At 43.5% G+C, this 22,394-nt stretch overlaps 1 protein-coding gene across 1 annotated transcript in view; it reads left to right on the top strand.

Moving 5' to 3' along the window:
- The first annotated feature begins 2,315 nt into the window (after positions 1-2,315).
- Positions 2,316-22,394, top strand: part of UTP20 (UTP20 small subunit processome component) — a 64,413-nt gene continuing 44,334 nt past the window's right edge. Inside the window, exons 1-18 of the mRNA XM_080595509.1 lie at positions 2,316-2,473; positions 2,929-3,009; positions 3,807-3,873; positions 4,069-4,201; positions 4,688-4,876; positions 6,385-6,466; positions 7,548-7,685; positions 8,118-8,273; positions 9,942-10,088; positions 10,601-10,735; positions 11,946-12,023; positions 12,724-12,902; positions 14,760-14,915; positions 15,411-15,499; positions 19,919-20,024; positions 21,223-21,373; positions 21,797-21,859; positions 22,187-22,345. Coding sequence (XP_080451635.1) covers positions 2,429-2,473; positions 2,929-3,009; positions 3,807-3,873; positions 4,069-4,201; positions 4,688-4,876; positions 6,385-6,466; positions 7,548-7,685; positions 8,118-8,273; positions 9,942-10,088; positions 10,601-10,735; positions 11,946-12,023; positions 12,724-12,902; positions 14,760-14,915; positions 15,411-15,499; positions 19,919-20,024; positions 21,223-21,373; positions 21,797-21,859; positions 22,187-22,345 — 2,154 coding nt within the window. The 5' untranslated portion in view covers positions 2,316-2,428. The remainder of the gene's footprint in view (positions 2,474-2,928; positions 3,010-3,806; positions 3,874-4,068; positions 4,202-4,687; positions 4,877-6,384; positions 6,467-7,547; positions 7,686-8,117; positions 8,274-9,941; positions 10,089-10,600; positions 10,736-11,945; positions 12,024-12,723; positions 12,903-14,759; positions 14,916-15,410; positions 15,500-19,918; positions 20,025-21,222; positions 21,374-21,796; positions 21,860-22,186; positions 22,346-22,394) is intronic.

The raw sequence follows: 22,394 nt of genomic DNA, 5'->3' as shown, positions 1-22,394 counted from the left end.
TCAGGCAGCTCTCACACACATCAGTGGTTGCAGGGCTAGCCAGGCTCATTCTTCTGCAAAGTTGCCAGCCTACAAACATAAAATAACATCTGTAACTTTTTAAAACTTCCCCTACTATCTTTTATTATTGTTGGTGATTTGCCTTTTCTGCAACAGGCAAAGCACACCTGAGCTCTTCCCCCTCATGCTTTCCATGGGTGTTAGAGCTGATTCTTACCCCTGGATGATTTTGGAGCCATCCCAGGAGCATCCCAGGATTATTTTGGAGCATCCCAGGAATTTGCACAACTCTACAAGATGCTATTCGTAACAGAAGAAAGAGATCTTGTGGACTGTTTTTCACAAGCTCACGATATATATATGAGGAGTATATTAGACGAATTTACTAACCATAGCCAGAGAGGTATTTGTACACATAAACAGTGGCATATTGGTGACTAAGCTCTTCTGTGGATCTAGCCCTTTCCACATGCTCACAGCTGCACATTGCCATGGAGGTATTTGGGCTGAAGGCATTAAAGCCAAACTTCTCAAATTCCAGCGCCTAGACATTCTCTTCTGACTCAATGCAAATGCCAGCAGTCCTTATTTATTTGTTTGTTTGTTTGTTTGTTTGTTTATTTATTCCCATAGAATAGCAAGCTCCAAAACCTGTGGTTCTTTGGGAGCAGGTGCTGAAGTGAACACACTCCCCTGCCTGTCCAGATGGCTATCGTGTTGATAGCTTATTGGCTGCCCCTGGGCAGCTTTTCTGGATACACCTGGCAGCGCTTAACCTGTCAGGTCTGTTCAGAGCAGTGGGTCCCCACGTGCACTTCAGCCATGCTCAAGTCCAGCCTGGTGGCTTGCAGAGTAACTGCATGCCTGGCTGGTCAGGGTGGCCTCGAGCTGCCTCTAACAAGCAGGGCAGGCAGGCTAGGGAAAGGCAAACTGCCCAGCCCTGTCAGCTGCCTCACGAGATGACACACACAGCTCGGGGCTGCTCATAACGCATCTGCCCAAACCAAAGCTTCAACCAACTTCCAGTTCACCTCTTATCTTCCTAGCCCACACTCTCTACCTCCGTAATTGCAACCACAGCCAGAAGCTCCCACAGGCCCAGGTACTTCTGTGAGCACAGCAGCATGCAATGATCAGTCCATAGTTATTTGCGAGGCATTAGTTTGCACTTACTTTGCCTGGGATGTTTGTTGGTTTTGTTTTGTTTCTTTGAGCTCTGGACAAAAGTCTACTAAAAGCAGGGCATAGCTGTGCGATGACCAGGTGAGGCCCTGGTCAGGCCTCAGCTGGAGTACTGTGTCCAGTTCTGGGCTCTCGGCTACAAAGACAGGGATCTCCTGGAAAGAGTCCAGCAGAGGGCCACAAAGGTGATACGGGGCCTGGAGCATCTTCCGTATGAGGAAAGGCTGAGAGACCTGGGTCTGTTCGGCCTTGAGAAGAATGAGAGGGGATCTTATCAATGTTTATAAATACCTTAAGTGTGGGAGACAGAGGGATATGGCCAACCTCTTTTCAGTGGTTGTGGGGACAGGATAAGGGGCAATGGCCACAAAATGGATCACAGGAAGTTCTGCACCAACATGCGAACGAACTTCTTCATGGTGAGGGTGACGGAGCACTGGAACAGGCCGCCCAAGGAGGTTGTGGAGTCTCCTTCTCTGGAGACACTCAAGGCCTGTCTGGACGCCTACCTGAGCAACCTGCTGTAGGGAATCTGCTTTGGCAGGGGGGTTGGACGCAATGATCTCTTGAGGTCCCTTCCAACCCCTACAATTCTGTGATTTCATCCCCTGCCATCATTGCTTAGCTGGCAGTTGTGTCCATCTACCTAGAAGCTTCTCCCTGCTTTCATAGAATGGCTTGGGTTAGAAGGGACCTTACAGATCATCTAACCCCAATCCCCCTAAGGACATCTTCCACTGGGTCAGGCTGCCCAAAGCCCCATCCAGCCTGGCCTTGAACACCTCCAGTGATGAGGCATCCACAGCTTCTCTGGGCAACCTGTTCCAGTGCCTCACCACCCTTACAGTGACGAATTTCTTCCTAACATCTAATCTAATCTCCCCTTTTAGTTTAAAACCACTCCCCCTTGCCCTATCGCTGTCTGCCCGTAACAGTCTGCCACTATTTCCCAAAAAAAGACGCGGGCCGGAGGAGGGGAGCTCGGGCCAGACTCCTCCGGGAAACGCAGGTCCCGGCAAAGGCAGCGAGACCCCCTCCGCTGTGGGGCGGGCGGGACGCGGCCAAACCCCGGCCGGAGCCAGCCCCAGCCCCGCCGCCCGCCCCTTCCGCCGGCGGGCCCGCTTCCTCCTCCTCCTCCTCCTCCTCCTCCTCCTCCTCCTCCTCGTTCTCCTCCCCCTGCTCCCGGCAGCCCCGGCCGGCATGGCGGCGCCCAGCGCGTAGTGCTGCACGTGTGGCCGCCGCCACCATGCCGGGCAAGCCCTCGGCCCCCAAGTCGGGGAACACGCACCGGGTGAGCGCCCGCCTCGCCGGGTCGCTAGGGTTTGGTAACGGGGCGGCGGTGCCACCTGCACGGAGCTGGGGGGGACACGGGGGAGCGGCGGCTGAATTTAGCCTTACCCCCTGATGGGCATTTGGGTAGATTTTCCTGCATCCCTTGCGCCGTGTTTTGGGGACACCCGAAGTGCTCCCTGCGCCCTTTGGTGCACAGGAAGCACGCTGTAGCTGTGGGTGTTGTGGGGTGGGCTTTTAATTCCTCTCTTCGGTTACAAACGGCCTCTCCTCCCTTTATTGGTACTGTGAGCTCTTTTTTTGCCTTAAGGTTGGGATTGAGCCATTTACAGATTGATTGGTGCGATCTGATGGTCCACCTCCAGAAGCAGGTTCTTTGTAGTGTGCGTGCTATTAAGAAGGGCTTCCTAATTTTTCAGAACAGAGCATAAATATGTATGTCCTTTTGTTTTACAGTTTCTGACCTTTTCGGAGCGCTTAAGTAATGTTAACATTGATATTATTCATCGGATTGACAGAACTGGAAGTTATGCTGAGGTGAGAAAAGCGACAGCAGTCATGTTCTGCAAGAGGATCTCAGATCACAACACAAGTAGACGCACTCCCTGAAATATTCACTTAAAAACTTCTCTTGGGGGCCGGAAATTAGAAGAAAGCTCATGGAAGAGTTGCCTTTTCTGGAGTCTCGTTTCCTGCTTTGTTCCCCATTTCTTTTTGAAATATTAAACGGTATTGCCATAGAGACTCTTTGACAGCGTCACCCTGATCGCTTCCATGTAGCTCATGGGCCTCTGAGCATGGAAGTCATGGCTCTGACAGCAGTTCTAAGTCCAGCCCTGCAAAGACTTAAGGATGCTGAGTAGTTGCAATAGTCACAGCATGTGCATGTCTTTAAAGATCATCCACATGTCCTGTAGATCATCAGTGAATGGAGTCTTTAGCAGGTTATAGCCTCCTGGCCTGCTGGATTGTTTTTGTGAACTTCCCATTCAATAGCTGTGATGATGCCAAAAGAAGTCCCAGAGCGTTTGTGCAGTGTGGTCTGTGGTTCAGCGTCATAGATTATCAAGGCCAGTCAATGGAAGTCTAAAAAACAATTATGTAAATGAGTCCTATCACTAGAAAATATTTTCAAATGTTTTTTGAATATAGAAACAAAAGTCTTATTTTCAGGCAAATTCCACAGCACCTTTTGAAATGAAGTCATCACATTTTTTTTTAAATATTCTTAAAATATTTGAAGCACTTGATAGTTCTTTTCACTTGAACCTCTCATCTTTACAGGCTGTTTTCACAGGAGTTGACAAACTGTTATTTTGTCTTTATTTTGACAGGAGGTTGAAACCTACTTTTTTGAAGGACTACAGAAATGGAGGGAACTGAACCTTACTCAACATTTTGGTACCTAATTTTTATTTGTCACTGTTTGCCCTAAACTGTAAAAATGCGTTTCTTCTGCATCCAGAGCCACCTGGGAGATTTTCCATTGATTGGGTTTTGTATTGGGCTCTGGAGAGCTATTAACTTTTAGCATCCTTCATGTTCACCAGGAACTGGACTAGAGTTTTCATGGTTTCTTTTTTGTGCTTTGAACAGTGCAATTCTACAAAGAAGTGGCCAACAAATGCCAGTCCTTCAACCAGCTGGTCTATTACCAGAGTACTGTCGTGCAGAGCTTGAAGACACATTTGCAAGTCAAAGGCAGTCTTGCCTATCAACCCTTATTAGAGTAAGTATTTGTTGACAAAATGTAGTCAGAAATCTGAAGGTATTACAAGTAAGTAATTCAAGTTCTGTTGTGAGTGCTATTTTTCTTTATTGTGCATGAGGAAAGAGGTATAGCAATGAGATGTCCAAAATGGGATTAGATAATTGGCATTTATCTTATAGAGCTTCATGGTCCCGAGTCTTTAAAAAAAAAAAAAATATGACAAGGCAAGCAAATTAGCATGAGTGCCTCCTAAGTGTCAGGCAGAAATTAATGTGCTTTGATTGACATTGATCGTCTATATCTTGTTTAATGTTACCTATTTGAAGTATTTTGAATTTTCAAATTTGTCATTCACAGCTGCCTAATAGATGATCCTTAAATGAAAGTGAGAAGCAAGAGTGATGCTGTCTTTTCAAAGAGATTGTGCTAGATTGCAAGCAATGCTTGTCTAGGCTCCTATTGTTTATTTTAAAATAAACTAACACTCTGTTGTCTGAAACGCAGTCTAGTGGTGCAACTGGCTCGAGATCTCCAGGCTGATTTCTATCCACACTTCCATGACTTCTTCCTGGCCATCACCAATCTACTGGATACGCAGGACACAGAGTTGCTGGAATGGGCTTTTACCTCTCTTTCCTATCTCTACAAATACTTGTGGAGATTGATGGTGAAGGACATAAGTAACATATACAGGTAAAGGCTGTGTTTAATGTCTGCCTTGATCAGCAGTTATTAAATGCTATAGGAATGCCAGTTCCAGACAAATATCTGGCTTAGTGCTTCAGTATTTTGTTAGGCTGCTTTCTCTGCTTTCTGAAACAGACTGTGAGCCGTGTTATCGTATGCAGCTCCTTTGAGATCCTCCTGACTTGCACGGGCACTGTATTGGAGGAGCAGTATGGGTTGGTCTGCAGTGTTGAATGTTTGGCCCTCTTTTCTCCTGGTGTGGTGGATGCAAGCGGTGATAGGAGAGGAAGCAGCTACCTCAGCTGGGTAGACAAAACTCAGAAAGACAACAACAGTTAAAACAAGTCTAAATTCAACACAGGTCTCTTGGATGCCTGTCAAGTACCTCAGTCATATTTGTATCATTTCTGTTTTTTCCAGTTACAGACTCCTAGAGTTAATGACGTTAAATGGACTCCTTTGAGTCTTTAGTTGCTCCTGTTGCAGCCCTTTATGTGCTTCCCTTCTTCCTGTCTGTTTAGTGAAAAAGCAGACAAGCAGTGCAGAGTTCTGTATGCTGTGAAACTCCTTGCCGTAGGATGCTGTGCATGTAGAAGGCTGACATAAGCTCAAAGGGAAACTGACCAAGGTTGAGGGAATTTCCAAATGCACAGGAAGCGCTTCTGGCTTGAGAAGTCCTTGAGCTGCAGGTGGCTAAAAGCTGTTTTTGTATGTGCTTGCTCTGTTTTTAAACTTTTCCCAGGCACCTGCTTCTGCCTGCTGCTAGAGACTGAATACTGTGCTGGATGGACCTGTGGTCTGACCCACTATGACTGCTTGTTCAATCTTATGCTACTCTGGTAGCAGTTTTTTTTTTTTTCTTTTTGTCATAGTCGGTGGGTCCATGTTGCTTCCTACTAGAAGCCTTCCATCTTTCAATTTAGAACAGATGGAGCAAAAGATGGGTTACAGATTTCTTCCCCAACCCAGCAAAATTTGTCAGGCATATTGCAAAAACATCTGTTTGGCTGTGAATCTGAGGCACCACTCTCTGCACTTACCATGTGCTGAGCCACCTGTAACCATTACTGATATTTACCAGAGAACTGCAAATACATGTCACCCCTCTAAATTGTATCTTTGGAAAATTTACATGCACAAGAGAGCTTGTTGGTTCAGCTGAAGTAGAAATCTGGTATATCAAATCAACTTTGTTTTCACTTAGTGCTGCTGAGTGTATCTGTTGAAAATCTTGAGGCTGCAATTGGATCTGTGTGGATCCAGAGATGTTTGAGGTATCTAGTCTGCAGCTTAAGGTGCCTGGTGTTATCATTTTATCTTCTTTGCAAGACTGTTCTTTACACTGGGAGGATGGGAAGGAATGGAATTGAGGAAGGTATTTGCCCTCTCTAGGAGGACAGATTCTTGGTGTTTGTAAGACATGACAATGTGAACTGCAAACATATTTTTTTAAAACAATGGATGGCAATTCTTGCACTGCCTTTAAGACAGATTATTATTGTGTGTCTTTGTAGCCTGTACAGCACCCTGCTGGCTCACCACAAACTTCACATCAGAAACTTTGCTGCTGAAAGTTTTGTCTTTCTAATGAGAAAGGTAAGTGAGGTGTTTGTACCTTGCTTCATTCCATGGTGGCTCTTGGCTTCAATATGTGATAAGCGTTCTGTAAAAGAGAGCTTACAAGGCCTGAATTGACATTCTACATGCCTCAAGTTGTGATTTTCAGTGAATGTTTTGCTGAGTATGTCATGCACTTCATATCAGCAGTGGCAAATAGAGGCCTTAGCATTTTCTGTTTTAAAAGTAGTTAAACCAAATGGGCCGTCTTGCAAAAGGGAGGCTTTGGTTTGTAAATGCACATTTTCTCACTGGCTTTTTCAATAATGCTTTAAAGCCTTTGTAGAACAAGTTCTTTTGACAACCTTTTTGCACTCCTGATTAATCAGATAATAATAATATAATAATAATCAGATTATTTAATGTTCACAGGCAGATCAGTTAAGGCCAAACAGCAGCTTTTCATGGAGTAAGGAAAATTAGTAGTAGTTGTTGGCTTGTTGGTTTTTTGTGTTTGTTTTTTGTTTTTTTTTTCAGTGAAAATACACACACAAGCCAGAATTCCTGAGAATGACTAGCAAATCTGGGTATCCCCATTCTTGTCCTAAGTTGAGAGACCTTAATAAAGCACATTTGTTTAGTTGTTTTCCAAAGTTGCTGAACTTTGAGTGAAGTCCTCAGGTACAGAGGGTTTCAGAATCTGAGGCCAGAAATATTTGCAGTATTCCCAGGTGTTTTTATAGTTCTGGATGACTGCATTCTGCTTTCAGCTGATACATGTCTCTTTCCATGCCAGAGCAGTGACCTTTGTTTCAGTTGGGACCAATTTAGTGGTGCATTTATGCACATGCTTAACTCTAAAATCATAAGAGTAATCAAAAGGACGTATTTCATCTGCAATGGCCTTAATAGGCCTATGTTCATTTAGGCAAGGGGACTTGTAACAACTGACTTTTTCTTGCAGTTTCCGTGGTGGTTGCAGAAATAGTGAGTTTGAACTGATGTGGAAAGGCATAGGACTATAGAAGAATAATGTGGTGCTGTGGAGCCATTTATTGCATCTTTTCACCTGGCAACTCTGAATAGGAGATGACTTTTTTTTTATCCTTGTGTTTTGTAGGTTTCTGATAAAAATGCCCTCTTGAATTTGATGTTCCGTGACCTGGGGAAGCACCCCAAGAAGGTGGAAGGTGTAGGACAACTACTTTTTGAGATGTGCAAGGGTGTTCGAAACATGTTCCATTCTTGTGCAGAGACGGTAAAGACAAGAAAAAAAGATAACTGGTGTAAATGTTGCTGTAATGGAGCGCTTTGTGAAACCATTGAGTGTTGCCTTGTTCTCAGTAGATTCCTAGTGATGAACATGCTGTTCATTATTTTACAGGATCTGAAAGCTGCCGTCTAAAAATCTTTTATGAGATGGGAAGGTTGTTTTTTGTCATTCCTATATGATATTTCTATATCTTAAAATGGTACTGCTTGATAACGCTATACATATTTCATACCCCCCAGATGAATCTAAAAACAATTCAGATTTTAAGTGATAGCCTTTTTTTTTTTTCCCCACTAATCGTTCTAGAGAGAATTGAGATCACTAAAATATTTTAATAGTATCTTGCTCTAACAAACTTTAGAATTGCTGGATTTATTTTCTGAGTGTAAGGATATGATATGCTCTTTTATTGTACAGGCTGTGAAGTTAATTCTGGTAAAGCTGGGGCCAGTTACTGAAGAGGAGATTGAATTACCATGGGTAACTGTTGGAGAAGCCTTTGAGCAGATGATCAGATCAGCTGCGGTGCATATCCATAAGGAGCATTTTGATACTGTTTTCAAGTGTCTGGAGGTACATTGATTTACTTTTTTTTCTCCTGTTCATGAGAGACTGAAAAAAAGCTGTGCACACTTACCAAGAAAACTATTTTTGTCCTATTAGACCAGAACTGGGTTTTACGTCCTTTGGAAACATTAACTACAGTGTCATGTGTATGGAAAAAAATCCCGCTCTTCTTTTGCAAGTTCAGAGTGAACCAGGTGGCTGTGCTACCCAGTGATTAATAAGGGAACCACTGTGTGAGACTTGGAGCTCAGTTGCACATCTGGGCAAGGAGGGTTTGTAGGGTCTGCCTTTGCAGAGACAGATATTGCAGGCCCCTTGCTGGGGTTAGAGCTTTTCTTATACTACTGAACTAAACATACTAGTGGTTCCAAACTACTAGTGGTTCCAAACCCACTTTGCGATGGTGAAGGGGAGGCCTCTTTTGCTGCAGCTCTCTTTACATCAAAGACTTGAGCTGAACTTGGAGAGCCACATTTAAGCCTCGGAGCCAAGTGTTGTGAATCACAGGCGTTTTCAGTCTGGGTGTTCCCGTGTTGCTTCTCTGTGGTTACACCCTGAGGTATGAAGGAGTAGAGCTGTGTACCATGGACTGTGCTCTGCTGAGTCAGGGTGATGTTGAACGACGAGCAAGGGCTTAGCAAGTAGTTTTTACTTACCTGATAACCGTTTAGATGTTCTCTTCCTAAGGAGTGGGATTTGCGAAGGGATCTTGAAACTGCTTGCAGTTGACAACATATTTTGTGAGTTTTGCTTCTCAGAAGGGTGAAATGGGATATTGGAAGAAATGGTAGTCATGCAAACCTAATTGAAGGCAGTCCTTCCAATTTTGGTAAATAGTCCAGTTTGTGTGGTACTGGGAACTCTCTACTTGTGACTGTCCATAGTTACCCTGAAAATCCCATCCTGTTCCTCCTACCTCACACAATATGATAGTAGTTGCTGTCTGACTGTTTATTAGACACAGAATTGTTTGTCACTGGATGTTTTGTAATCCTGGAAATCTGTCACCTGCGGTTGTGATGAAATCTTAGGAACTGATGACACAGTTCTCTTTCTATTTAATAAGGCTTGTTTTTTACCTTGGGAGCTAATTAGTTGTGCTCAGTATCGTCCTCAGAGGAAAATGATGACAATATCTATGATAGGTCTCTAAACTGGGTTCAATTTATAGGACCAAGGATAGGATTTTACATTCTCTTGACAGAAAGAGACACGGATGAGAGTGATCCAGGGCAGCTCCATTATCTACGTAATGTAGATTATATGAGTAGCCTCTCAGAATTCATGTCAGCGTAAGGATGCTAAAGTATGAAAGCACTTAAATTCTGGTGATCTCCAGTGGAAGCTGGGTGCTTCCATACCACCGTGGGTTTGGAGATGAGTCATCTTTCTCTTTCTCTTCCTCTTCCCTGTTTGGTTTGTAATTTTTTGACCTTATCTTGGCAGGTATTTGTGTTTCTGTCCAAGGAATCCAGAATGCTTGTTTTTACAAAACGGGAATCCTGTGGTATTTCTGGAAGGTTTAGTTTTTTGGACATGAGTGAGGGAGTCAGCAATAGTTTGTTGGGCTGATGAAATGTTGATAATTTAGAATGGTTTTCAAATAGCAATAATTGAAACAGTGTCTGATCATTTCTCTGAATCATTTTATTTTCTTTTTTTTTTTTTAAACAGGAGTCACTCTTAGACTTGCAAGGCAAAATAACTAAGGCCAACTGCAGTATGGCGTCAGAGCAGATGGAAAGGATTCTGCAAGCATATCTGATCCTATTGGAACACGCAAATGGATCCAAAGTCTCACTGCCTGAAGAGGTCTGTCAGGTAGGTCAAACCATCACTTTGCATGGCTTGCCAAAGAAGTATCAGTTGAAACTGGAAGAGGTATGGTCAGCTGCAGCATCCTGAAACGTTCCTGCTGCATTAATAGTTTCACGATTTGAGTCAAGTGAACAGAGAGATTTACTGGGAGTATTGCTACCTCTCCAGTCCCATGAAAGTTTTCCATTATCGTGTAATGCTTGTGTAGTCCTTCAAATAAGCAAGGGGAAAAGAGAGATGATGAGGTGAGCATAGAGGCTGTGCTGTGCTGTAATTTCTGCTACCGTGGAGGAGAGCGAGACCCGCATCTATGGTGGTGCATTTCCACCAGATTCACCCTGTGGGTTCAAATACAGATTTAATGCCTTCAAATTTTGATAGGACAAGTAGGGTTCATTTCTGTGGGCTGAAGCTTAGAACACCATGTCCTCCTCTTCCAGAGACCACGTAGGTCATTCAGACCAGACAATCACCGTGTCTTAATACACAAATATCAGTTCTCTCTTTTGTTTCAGGTTTTAATAAAAATGTTACAAACATCAGATCTCTTGCCATCTTGCTGCAAGACCCTGCTGAATGCAATTTCTGCGTTACTACTGGCCGAGAATGTTTTCTTGCCTGATTCTTTGACCAAGGAAGCTATTGAGAAGGTAACAAAGATGACTTCTTACAGGAGAAATCCCAGAGTCCAAGTTCCCTACAGCAGCATGATTTCAGGACATTCCACTTCTGGGCAACAGACTATAAGGTTCCCTTTCGGTTTTTTGCACTGATAAGAGGGAAGCTGTAAAATGCCTAAAATAATGCCTGCTGTGGTCTTAGGACTCCTTGAGAGTCTTGCACAGTCTGTCAGCATGCTATAATGCTGCTACTAGGGCAGACATATTTGCAATGAAAAACAGGCCCTGCTTCGAACACCTACAGAATCTGTGGAGAAAGGAGGGAGAACAGAGAGGGAGCATGTTCTCTCCTAGATTTTGAAGCCAGTCAGTGAGTTGGACTTGGTTGAAAAAGTACATTTTCTACTAAGCTGCTGAACACTTAGTGATTTGCAGCGGGAAAATAAGGTTGTTAACAATTCTTTAAAAACGTTTCACGTGGACCTCAGTGTTGGCTTGTGCTGAAGTAAGATCGGTTCCGCCTGTGGCATGAGTCCAGTTTTGCTCAGGAGATGGGATCCTTCAAACATTTGACTATACTTGTGTGGGCTTCTGTTAAGCTGGAGGAGGCTTAAAGCTGTCCTTATAACCTGAAGGGTCTGGGAAAGGAGTTCTGGGTGCATATTTCTATGTTGCACGCCTCAGCCTTGAGAGGCACCAATTCCACGTGCAGTCAGGAACTGTTCCAGTCTTGGTTCTTTCAGAAGCATGAAGGTTGGCTCCCCCCCCCCCCCCCCGAGGTGGTAAACTTTGTGCAGCTGGGTATGGTTGTGTGTGTGTACCAGAACTATGGTCCTGCGTGCTGGGAGGTACACAGGAAGAATGCAGAGCCCAAAGATCTTCTGGGCCTAAGCTTCTTTCTAACAGTGCATGTGTGCTACAGTACTACAACTTTAGTTTACGTTTTCCACATCACTTTAAAGAGATACCTAAACTCTCTTTGCACAGAGCCAGTTTGTATCCCACAGGAGTTGTTGAAAGGGCTGTGCTGTTTCTGTACCTGAGCTGTGACTGGAAACAATACTGCTGTGTGTGGCTGCATAACAAACCGTGGTAGCTGTGAACAGAGAGGCTGGGTGTCTGAGAGTTACAGCATGGTTGGTTGATAAACCAGAAAATACGTCCCATGGGCAATGGAGACTTAAGTATAAAATGTCTCTTGTAAATGTGTTCCTGTCAACCCTTCATTTGCATCTTGCAGGTATTCGCAAGTGAATTTGAATGGCGCTTGCTTTTGGACTTCTCTGAAACAATGTTTACAATGAAGCAATTTGAGAGGGTAGGTGAAAGCTCTTGTGCATTTTGTTTATTTTTATTGCCAACGGGGGTGTGAGATGTCATTGTGGTGAGGACACCTGAGCAGGAAAGTCCTTCTACAATTGGGAAATCTATAGTATATTTATCTGCGTACTATGCTGAATCATTTCAATGTATGGACATAATGTTTATTTAAACTTTTGGTATGATCTGAAAGGAATGAAAGAGGTTGATGATGCCATCGTGTTAGAACTTGGTAGTGATTCTTAGGGTTGGAGAGACTGTTAGTTCACAGAGAGAAGTTTGTCTGCTGAAAAGTAAAGGTGTGGGATTGTTATGGATAGGGTGAGAAGAAGGAGTTTTGGAGGAGGTAAGTGGAGATGAAGAGTAAGGGATGTCTGATAGACCGAGCCCGGAACTGGTGATCTGGGAGGAATCATACGAATAAAAAAGAGTGGGATGTGAAAGCAAAGTCAGGGATCTGGAAAGTCCTGATAAGACTGGATTTTGGGCAGACTGAATTTTTCTGTCAAATCACTGTCCTGGCTGGGGTGACAAGGTGTCTCTGTGTTGGTGACTTAGGGCACCAGAACTGACGAGACATCTGGTGTGTTGGTAGTTCATTTGTGCGTGTTTGGCTTCCTCTGTAGCTTCTTCATGTGTTCCTTGTGGTTTTGATGGCAAAGACTTATTAAACCTTGATTTTTTTTTTTCCCCTTTAGCATTTTCTTCCATGCTTTCTAAAATACATTGAGCATTGCTTCTCTGGTACAGATGCCCTTGTAAAGGATGAGGCAATGGCAATTTTGGCTAAACTCATTCTGGTGAAAGCAGAGCCTCCTACCATTGGTTCAATGGCATTTGAAAAGTATCCTCTCGTTTTCACTGAGTCATCAATCAGGTGAGACTTCTCAAGTTTAGCAAACACTAGATGTGTCTGCATGGCTGCAGGCCTGCAAAGTGATACAGTGGGATCCCATTTTTCTTTCTGAGATGATTTGAGAAGAGATACTGCTCTGGAAAGGTTATCACTTTTATTTAAAAAACAAAACAACCAAACAACAAAAAAGTTAGCGAGTGATGCAGTAGACATGATTTGGATTCATTACACCAAAATGCATGCTACATGTTGGGTAGTTAAACTTTATTGTGAACACTGCAGTCCAGATTCTCATCAAGAGTAACCTCCTGTCTGTGCCTCATCTTTCTTCCATGTATGCATGCATCTTGTCTGGAGCTTGCTGGGAAGTAGTATAGAGCACAGCTAGGTAACAGAGGGTACCCAGTATTAATTACCTGTGGTAATTAATCCAGGCACAGCACTATGCTGGCATAGCTTGACTGCTTCTGGTTGCAAAGCTGGGTTGGCTGCAGCAACGTGTTTGCTTTCCCTCTGAAACCTCTTTGGAAAGATTTGAGTGACCATGGTCAAGCACAGAATGACAGTTGCAAACCTACTGATAGTGATTGTTCCAATCGCTCTAGATCAAAACTTATGCCTGCAGAGAGTGGTGACTGGTACTGTCTTTTATGTAAGATTTTGTCTTTCCTAAAAGCAGTCCACTCTGTGGGTTTCTTTGTATTTCTACTTTAATAGAGTGGAGGTGGCAAGGTTCAAGGTTGTAAGTCAAAAAAAAAAATCCAGTTTGCTTTTATTTTCTTGTTGTATTTGTTGATTTATTTATTTACTTTCAGTGATGTGGAGCATATAGTTTAGACGACATTGCTCCTGCAATGTCAGTGGTAGAATTTAGGGGTGGAAGACATCTCAAGAGTTGCATGACCCAAGATGGAATTAGCAAATCCTGAACCAGTACTGAAAGATGTTTTACCAAATTGTTCTTAAATGCTCCCATCCTGTATATTCCCAAGCTGCCCCTGCAGACCATTTCACTGCTTAGCTGTATTTATAATTAGACTTTTTTTTTTTTGCTGTCTGAGCTAAATTTTCTTTGCTGCAGATTAAATCCATTGCTGTTTATCTTATCTGCAGGGAACACAGAACAGATTACTTCTTCCTTTTTGCATCCAGCTTTTACAAATAACAGACTTTGATTATCAAAAGCATTGAAAGTATTCATTTCATCCTAATTCCTTGATGATTCTCTCATAAATCTTGTTTCTTAAACCTCTACTCATTCTTGATGGTATCTTTCTGTTAGCTTCTTTCTTGAAAGGTGGAGCTTATGGAGCTTTCCAACTTTGGTCTTACAAGTGCTGGGTGTAATAGAAAGAGTGCTGCCCATGGGGTGTAAAGTACTCCTGTTGATATGTTCCAGTATGATGTTAACCCTTTCTGCCTGAAGATAGGACTTTTGATTTGGGCTCAGCCTGTGATTCCATAGATTTTCTAGACTGTTGCCTATCAGGTTATTTTGTGTCATCCATTAGTCTTTGCTAATACTTAGGTTGTTAATAAACAGTAATCATGCTGACAATCACAGAGACAAATCTCAGGTGCTCCTCACTTTCTTAGTTGTGAGGGTGTCCACCTGAGAACTAGAGTCCTTCCATCTAGAAATACTATTTGTAGTTTAAGACCTGACATTTATTACGAGCCATGTTTTGTGCTCCTTCGCCTATATATGTATAGATGATATTTTGTGCTGTGGAGGACATTAAAACGAAAAAAAATCCCTTGGGTTGTCCTAGTCCTTTTTGTTAGAAGTAATCAACACAATTTAGATATCACGCGAGGAAAAGGAATGATCTCTGATATTCAGTGGTGGGTTACTAAAAAGTTTGGTTTTATTTTTAGCTCTAATACAAGACAACAAACAAGCAAAAGACAAGGAGGAAAAGCAAAAGTACCAGTGCTGGATCATGTACTGTCTTTAATCCAGTTACCAGAGAACGAAGACATCACTGACCTTTCACAGCCTTGGGTTGCCTTGGTTATACTGCCACATATTAGGTAAGGGATATTCTAAAGTACTACTGCCATGTGGTTCTGTAGTACTGTCTAGTTCACCATCTGTCAGAAATCAATTTACTAAGGGAAGCACAAGAATTACTAACCCCAGTTTGGGGAAACTGGGGTAAAATGGTGGAAAATATCTGTGTGGAAATACTGTGTCAGTAGTAAAATCAGGAATAGAATATCAGTTTCTTGATTATGTGATCCTTAAATTTTGTATGCTGGCATTTAGAGATGTTCCGGATACATTTTGGTTTCTGTATTTATACACCATCCCTTCTAGACAGTGGTGTTTTCAATAATTACTGTGCTCTTGTATGGTAGAAGGAGTTGGACTTCTGAATTAGAAATAGCAAAAATATTTGCTACTGATTTCAAACTTGGGATGAGCTCTCTGTCATTTAACGTGAGATAATGTTAAAGGAATCCTTCGTGTGTGTCTAGGTGCAAGTGTAACGCAGAGATTAAAGGTTTTTCATTTGTTTTGAACAGACCAATGGACAAAGAAATCATCCTGCCCTCTGTGACAAGCTTTATAGGTTGTCTGTTTGCAGCTATTGACAAAGGAACCCTCTGCAAAGGTCAGTTACTGTTATTTCCTGTTTATTTGCTTTCTGTTGAAACATTTAAAAAAAAGTAGTAGTTTTGCTAATGCCACAAAGTATGAAAGTGAATAGCAATAGCATTGTATCCAAATTTACTGAGCAGTTCAGTAAAAGTTGAAAAGCAAAGCTTTTCAAAGTTGAAAAGCAAAAAACACTCTCCAGGAAACAATTCTGCAGTTGTTGGTGATCATAATGGGGTGGCAGATGTTCCACAATGTCAAGGGCAGCCTGTCCAAATCAAGGCTTGACCAAGATAATTAAGAAGAAAAAGAAGAAAGTGAGATAAAAGAGAATGGAAATCCTGCCAAACCAGATCCAGACTGAAGCAGTCAACTGAAGGAGAGGCTGTTGACTCACAAGCACCAGCTAGACTATTCCAAACCTATAGCGCAAAGTTTGGGATGTTACCATCTCTGACCTAAGTGACAGCACTGGTAATAAAATGATGTATCCTCTCTCCAAGTGTGGGTGGTCACCATGACCGCACTGGTTGTCTTCTGTCTCTGGCCAGAAAATTTTTTTTTTAGCTTACATAGTACAGGGCAGTTGATACTCATAGAGATTTCAAGCATTTGGGTGTGTGACAAAGTATGAGCAAGTGCTGGAATGCCCCAGGTTTAGTGTTCTTTGTTACTTGGGTTGAAAGGGCTTGTCTAGAGCCTGGCCTTTCTCCCCTGTAATCTCTTCAATAACACTCCTAACTGTATCCACCAATTAGTTCTGTTGCTTTTTCCTCTCTAGCGTTTGTCAAGCATGGTCGTTTTTGATTTAGCTCTTTCTTTTATCCTGTTTGTAGGTTTTGCATGCTGCCATGATTACTTGACTTTTACTTGCTGTAAAACAGGAGTACCCAGACCCTCTTTTCTTGAGTCTTATCCTTGATGGCAGCAACTCTGCACCAGCTGTGTGTGTGCACAAGAGGCATCTTGCCATTTTCTCCTTTGTTCCTAAAGAAAAGAAAACAAATGTAATGTCAGTCCTACACTCCTGTCTGCTGTTGCCCTGTACTACACTTCCTTGCTTGATTTTCCTCACCCTCCTCCCAAACTAGTGTTTCTGGACAATTGTTCATCTTTTGCATTCTCTTCAGCTCCATGATCTCTACAACTCCTTCATCTTCTGGTAGGGCTCCAGTATCCTCTCATTGCATGTACAAGGCACACCCCAGCCTGTGCTCCCTGTTCGATCTGCCTGGTCTCTCAAGCCTGAGGCAAAGTGTAAGTCCCAGAGCTGGATGGCTTTCTGCAGTTGCTTGGGAGTGTAGGGAAGTACTGGGAAGTGCAGGTTTGGGAACTGGGACAGAGCAATAGCAATTCCCCCCTGGGAACTGTTTAGTTGTAACTGCCTGTATAGAAGTTATCCTATTGATCGTATAGGTGTGTCCACCGTGAGGTGAGAGCTGCTATCTTTGTTCAGCGCAGGTTTACTACTACCAAATGCGATGCAGATTACAGTTTGGGAACTTCTGCCCTTACACTACACATGTAGAAAGCTTCATCATGGAGAGAAAAACTTGGGGGTTCTGGTGTTCAAAAGGCTCAACATGAGCCAGCAGTGCGCACTTACAACACAGAAGGCCAACTGCATCCTGGGCTACATCAAAAGAGGTGTGACCAGGACTTCATCAAGTCCTTCCAAAGAAAATAGCAAACTCCCAATTTTAGTTCACTACACTGTATCAACCCACACAGTCAAACATAATTTAAAAACTCTGGCTAAAATAAGAGCCTTTTTTACACAGCTGCATGGCTTATCAGCCTGCTGTCATCTCTAAGTATTATAAACATCAGTTGGGAGTGCTGTGTATGGTTTGTAAAGAAATTATATGTCCCCGAACATAAACTCCCTCTGTGGATTTTAAGAGAAGGGACAGCTCCCACTCCTTCTGTTAATAGGCAAGAATAAATGGAGGTGACCACTAAGTTTACGATATGTGGCCGTGTAAATGACAATAAAACTATTTTTGATCAACCTTTCTGGTTCCTTCAACATTAAGATGTTTATAGCAACTTTCACAGTTTAAAAATACTTTGCATACTGTCTTTATCTCTGGGACATCTTCTCTAGTCGCTTGGACACAGTATCTTGAACCTATTTGCCTTCCCTCCGGCACCTAACCTTCTCAGATACCACAACTTTTGTTTGGTAACTTGAGCTGTGCATAAGAGCACGAGAAGGATGTGGACCTGTTAGAGCAAGTCCAGAGGAGGGCCACAAAGATGATCAGAGGGTTGGAGCACCTCTCCTATGAAGAAAGGCTGAGAAAGCTGGGGACGTTCAGCCTGGAGAAGAGAAGGCCCTGAGGAGACCTCATTGTGGTGTTTCAATACTTAAAAGGGGCTTATATAAAAAGGATGGAAAAGGACTCTTTACTTGGGTAGATAATGATAGGACAAGGGGAAATGGTCTTAAACTAAAAGAGGATAGATTTACACTAGACAGTAGGAGGAAGTTCTTCACTGTAAGGGTGGTGAGGCACTGGAACAGATTGCCCAGAGAAGTTGTGGCTGCCCATCCCTGGAGGTGTTTAAGGCCATGTTGGATGAGGCCTTGGCCAACTGATCTAGTGGTGGCATCCCTGTCTGTGGCAGGGGGCCTGGAGTTAGATGATTTTTAAGGTCCCTTCCAACCCAAGCCATTCTGTGATCCTGCCATTACTTGCTGTTTCTCCTCTCTCAGGAGCAGAGGACTAACGGTGAGCAGGATTCTGCGAATACTTGGAGAATTGAGCACCTTGGAAAAGAGAGAGATTTTTCAAAGGAATAAGCAGGAAATGAGTGCTCACTTCCCCTTCTTTTTCATGGCAGCTGTCAGCAAGTAAGAAAGTTGCATCTTTTAAGAACTTCCCTCAATTTGCCTGGCTCAGGAGCAGTGTTTCTCCTGCTAGGGAAGAGACAAAGGAGAGAGTAATTTTTTTAAAAGAACCCACTTGCCAGCTTAAGAATGGCAGGGAAAGGAACAGCCCTTCCCCTTTCTTGCCTGGAAGGGCTTTGGCTGACCTGTGCTGCTTGGAAGCCCTTCATCCCTAAAGGAAACTGGAGGTTTAGGAAGGGGATGCTATTGCTGTAACGATATTCTGCAAACCCACCTTCCATTCACTAACAGGAATTCAGCCTTTAAGTGTATGGGGCAGCTTTGAAGTTCTCATACAGTGCATTGTGAAAGTTTAAAAGTGCCTGAATGGTACCATCAGTATGTATTTTCTTCTTCTGAGTGTTTCATTCATGTTATTTCGCGTAGCTTTTCTTCATTTCTGCATGCCATTATGGTGGTTTCACACTGGTGGCTAGCTACACTCCATCTCACTGCTTTCTTACTCCCCATCCTCAGAAGAATGGGGGAGAAAATGTGATGAAAAAAGGCTTAAGGGTTGAGATGAGGACAGGGAGATCCCTCACCAATTACTGTCATGAGCAAAATAGACTTAGTCTGGGGAGATTAGTCTATTAGCAATAGGCAATAAATTACATTGGAGCAGCGAGAACTGAAAGTAAACTAGAAACACTTTCCCCTGCTCCCATCCACCGTATTCTACCTCTTCTCCTCTGAGCGGCGCAGGGAAACAGGGAATGGGGGCTGCGGTCAGTCCCTAATGCTTTGTCTCTGCTGCTCCTTCATGGTCACTCTCTGCCCCTGCTCCGTGTGGTGCCACATGTCTCCCCACGGGCAGCAGCTCCCCCCAGACCCCTGCTCCTGCGTGGGCTCCTCTCCACGGGCTGCAGCTCCGGCCCGGGGCCTGCTCCTGCGGGGGCTCTCCATGGGCCGCAGCCTCCTCCAGGCCACATCCACCTGCTCCACCGGGGGCTCCTCCACGGGCTGCACGGGAAGTGCTGCTGCGTGCCTGGAGCACCTTCTGCCCTCCTGCTGCACTGACCTTGGGGCCTGCAGGGCTGGTTCTCTCTCACATTTTCTCATTCCTTTCTCTCAGCTGCTTTTGGGTGCATTTTTCCCTTTCTTAAGTCTGCTCTCCCAGAGGCCCAACCAGCATTGTGTCCCTTTTTGGAGCCAGCTGGAGCTGGCTTTTATCTGACAAGGTGGAGCTGATGGGCTCATACAGCCATTTGTAGAATAAAGCTGTCTGAGACTCCTACAACAGTGCTTAGCTCCAGACCTCTGCTTCCTGTGTACGTGGGTGTGACAGAGGCAGATGCAAACTGGGAGATGCTCACAGCTTTCAATGCTGGCTTGCTGGAGTAGACATTTACTTTGATAGCCAGAGGAGCATTTCCTTTATGGGTTATGATAATGGTTAGAAAATACACATACCAGTTCTGGGATCCATGTATTACTCTATTTCTGTGTCTCTAGCCATTTCAAGATGGTCAAGCACCATGCAAACACAAGTCATTGAGACCTGAGTAAATATACAGGCTGTTCGTGTTCTCTTTGCTCCAGGAAGCCTGTTCGTGGCCTGCCAGGCTGTAAGTACTCTTCTCAGTTTGGCAGAGTCTTCTGAAATACTCCATTTGTTACCTGTGGAGCGTGTCAAGAACTTGGTGACGTAAGTAAACTCTGCCTGTTCTGTGGTCCTCAGTGATTTTCATTAGTATGGCAAAGAGCTGACTTGACTTTTATGTAGCGGCACGTTAAATGTCTTTTTGTTGATCGTATGTTCTCTTGTACCAACATTTTGCTTTGGTATTGTGGTTACGTATGGTAGCAATGTCATAGGCATTGTTTGTTTAGAAAACCAAATAAATAGTATGCCAGTTCAGTGGCATTTTCTCTGCAAACCAAAGCTTTCTTAGCCAGCTGAAGAGCAGTGTATCAAATACGTTGCTTTCTAGGTAAGCACAAATATTTAGAACACCACATTTGTGTTTTACACTACACTGCAAATGTAGAGCACTACATTTAGTAACTGTGTGTTACATTATAATAATAAAAGGGACAGTGACATTGTAATCTGAGTTATGTCAAAAGGCTGGGATTTGGCAGTCTGTTGGCAGTGTTGGGATTCTCTTGTGTCCTTACATAATCATGTGTGTGCTTGCTCTGCAATTGGATTAGGTTTTGTATGCTCACTTCAATTTATTACAACTCCCTTCTGCTTAAAATTAGCACGTGTTAACTGAGTGGCTGGAGGGACCAAGGGAGACTGTTGATCTCTCTCCAGCAAATCCTGTTGAACTTGTCATCTCCCATCGCTATTGTGATGGAGCAGCTCCAAGTCTCTGGTAGCTTGAGCTTCAAAACATCCTGTTCAGTTAGGAAAACATGGTGCTCATGTCTGAGGTGTGATGGAGATAAGGCAGCTTGCCCAGATTAAGCAGGAAGTCTTGACAGGGAGCTTCAGTCTAGTGCTTTTCTGCCAGCTTTGGGTTGGGGGTGTGAATCCCACTTGGAGTGACGGTTGTTGGGTAGCAGAAGGAGATTTCCGTGTGGGGAGGCAAGATTCCTGCTAATGGCAGAATTGGTGTCCCACCTAAACCTGAATTATTTTTCCGTTGAAGTTGATCACTAAGTGGTCACCTTGGCAGCAGCAGCTGCACTTGCAGACCTATGCAGATCTGTTTTCAGCGGCTATTTGTGTGTGTGTCCAACTAGCTAGCCCCAGCTCGATAGGCCTGGTGGTGCCAGTAGAGTATGAAGTTGTGGATTTTTCCCATAGTACTGTTACTGTCGCTACTGCCTTGTTTTCAAATGTCTGTATTGTTGCAATAATCTCTGTATGCTATTAAAACACTCTCTTGGTTAAGTGCTTTTCCATCGGACCCCTCTGCGTTGCTGTTGGCTGATCTCTATTACACAAGACTGGCATTGTGTGGCTGCCAGGAACCCCTTTCCCAAGGGAACCTAATGGAGTTGTTTGAGAAGTTGCAGCCTAATATCTCCACTGGTATTTCTAAGGTAATCTGTTTTTTTTTGAGCAAATGCAAGATGATTTGTATTTTAGAATTCAATTTAAGTAGACTGAGTTTGAGAAAGGCTGAAGGGAGAAACGTGAGACTGTAAAGCAATTACTTCTGTAGCATCTGTTTAGGGCTGTGTCCATTTCCAAGAGGCTGCTGTGGGGCATGAGTTTACAGAGGTTAACTTTTAGCCCAGGGACGCTTACCTCTTCCCTAGAATTGACTTGGAGCAAGAGCCTAATGTATTCATTCTGAATTTCCTGCTAGACTAGAGGAGCTCATCTGTTTCTCAGCTCTAGGAGGAACCTAGCAAAATCAGCCTCCTGTGCAAGACATTAACCTCTTTGTAGGTGTGTATGTGTCTGCATATGTAGCCTGCATTCTCCTGCATGTTTCTGACTTATGTTCCCACTTCTTACAGGTCCGACTATTGACTGTCCGAATTCTAAACCATTTTGAGAATCCACCTTCTACAGTGATTGAGGTAGAGCTGAAACTTCTCACTTAACATTTCAAATCAGTCTGGTTTTGATGACTGTGAACTGGTTCCTGCTTTGCAGAAACAGAGCATTTTTCTGCCAAAGGCTGTCCTCTGATTTTGTGCTTTCACGTTCCAGTTTTATCTGATTTTACCCCCTGCTCCCTAAGGTTTTCACATGTGTGAGTTCTGATACCTAAGTGGTGGTGGTAAGCAGAGCAAGCCCCTTGACTTTGTTCTCTGGTTCAAAAAGGCTCAGACTCTGTAGTTTGTTGAAATACCTTTCAATGAGAAAGGATGCTCTAACAAAATGTCTGTAACTTGTTTGTTCAGAGTGATGGCACAGGAGAGCTCCAGTCAGTATTTGCCATATTGCTCCAAGCAGAGCTTGTGCCAGCAACAGTGAATGATTACAGAGAGAAACTTCTCCATTTGAGGAAACTAAGATGTGATATAGTGCAGTCTACAATACCAAGTGGATCTTTGCAGGAGGTGAGTCCTTGTCAACAGGAAGCTGTCACATTCCCATATTCCAAGAGAT

The sequence above is a fragment of the Anser brachyrhynchus genome, assembly GCF_964034855.1.
Source record: "Anser brachyrhynchus genome assembly, chromosome: 1".
Classification (NCBI taxonomy): Eukaryota; Metazoa; Chordata; class Aves; order Anseriformes; family Anatidae; genus Anser; species Anser brachyrhynchus.
Note: the sequence above shows the minus strand (reverse complement) of the source record. Positions and strands in the feature narration are given on the sequence as shown.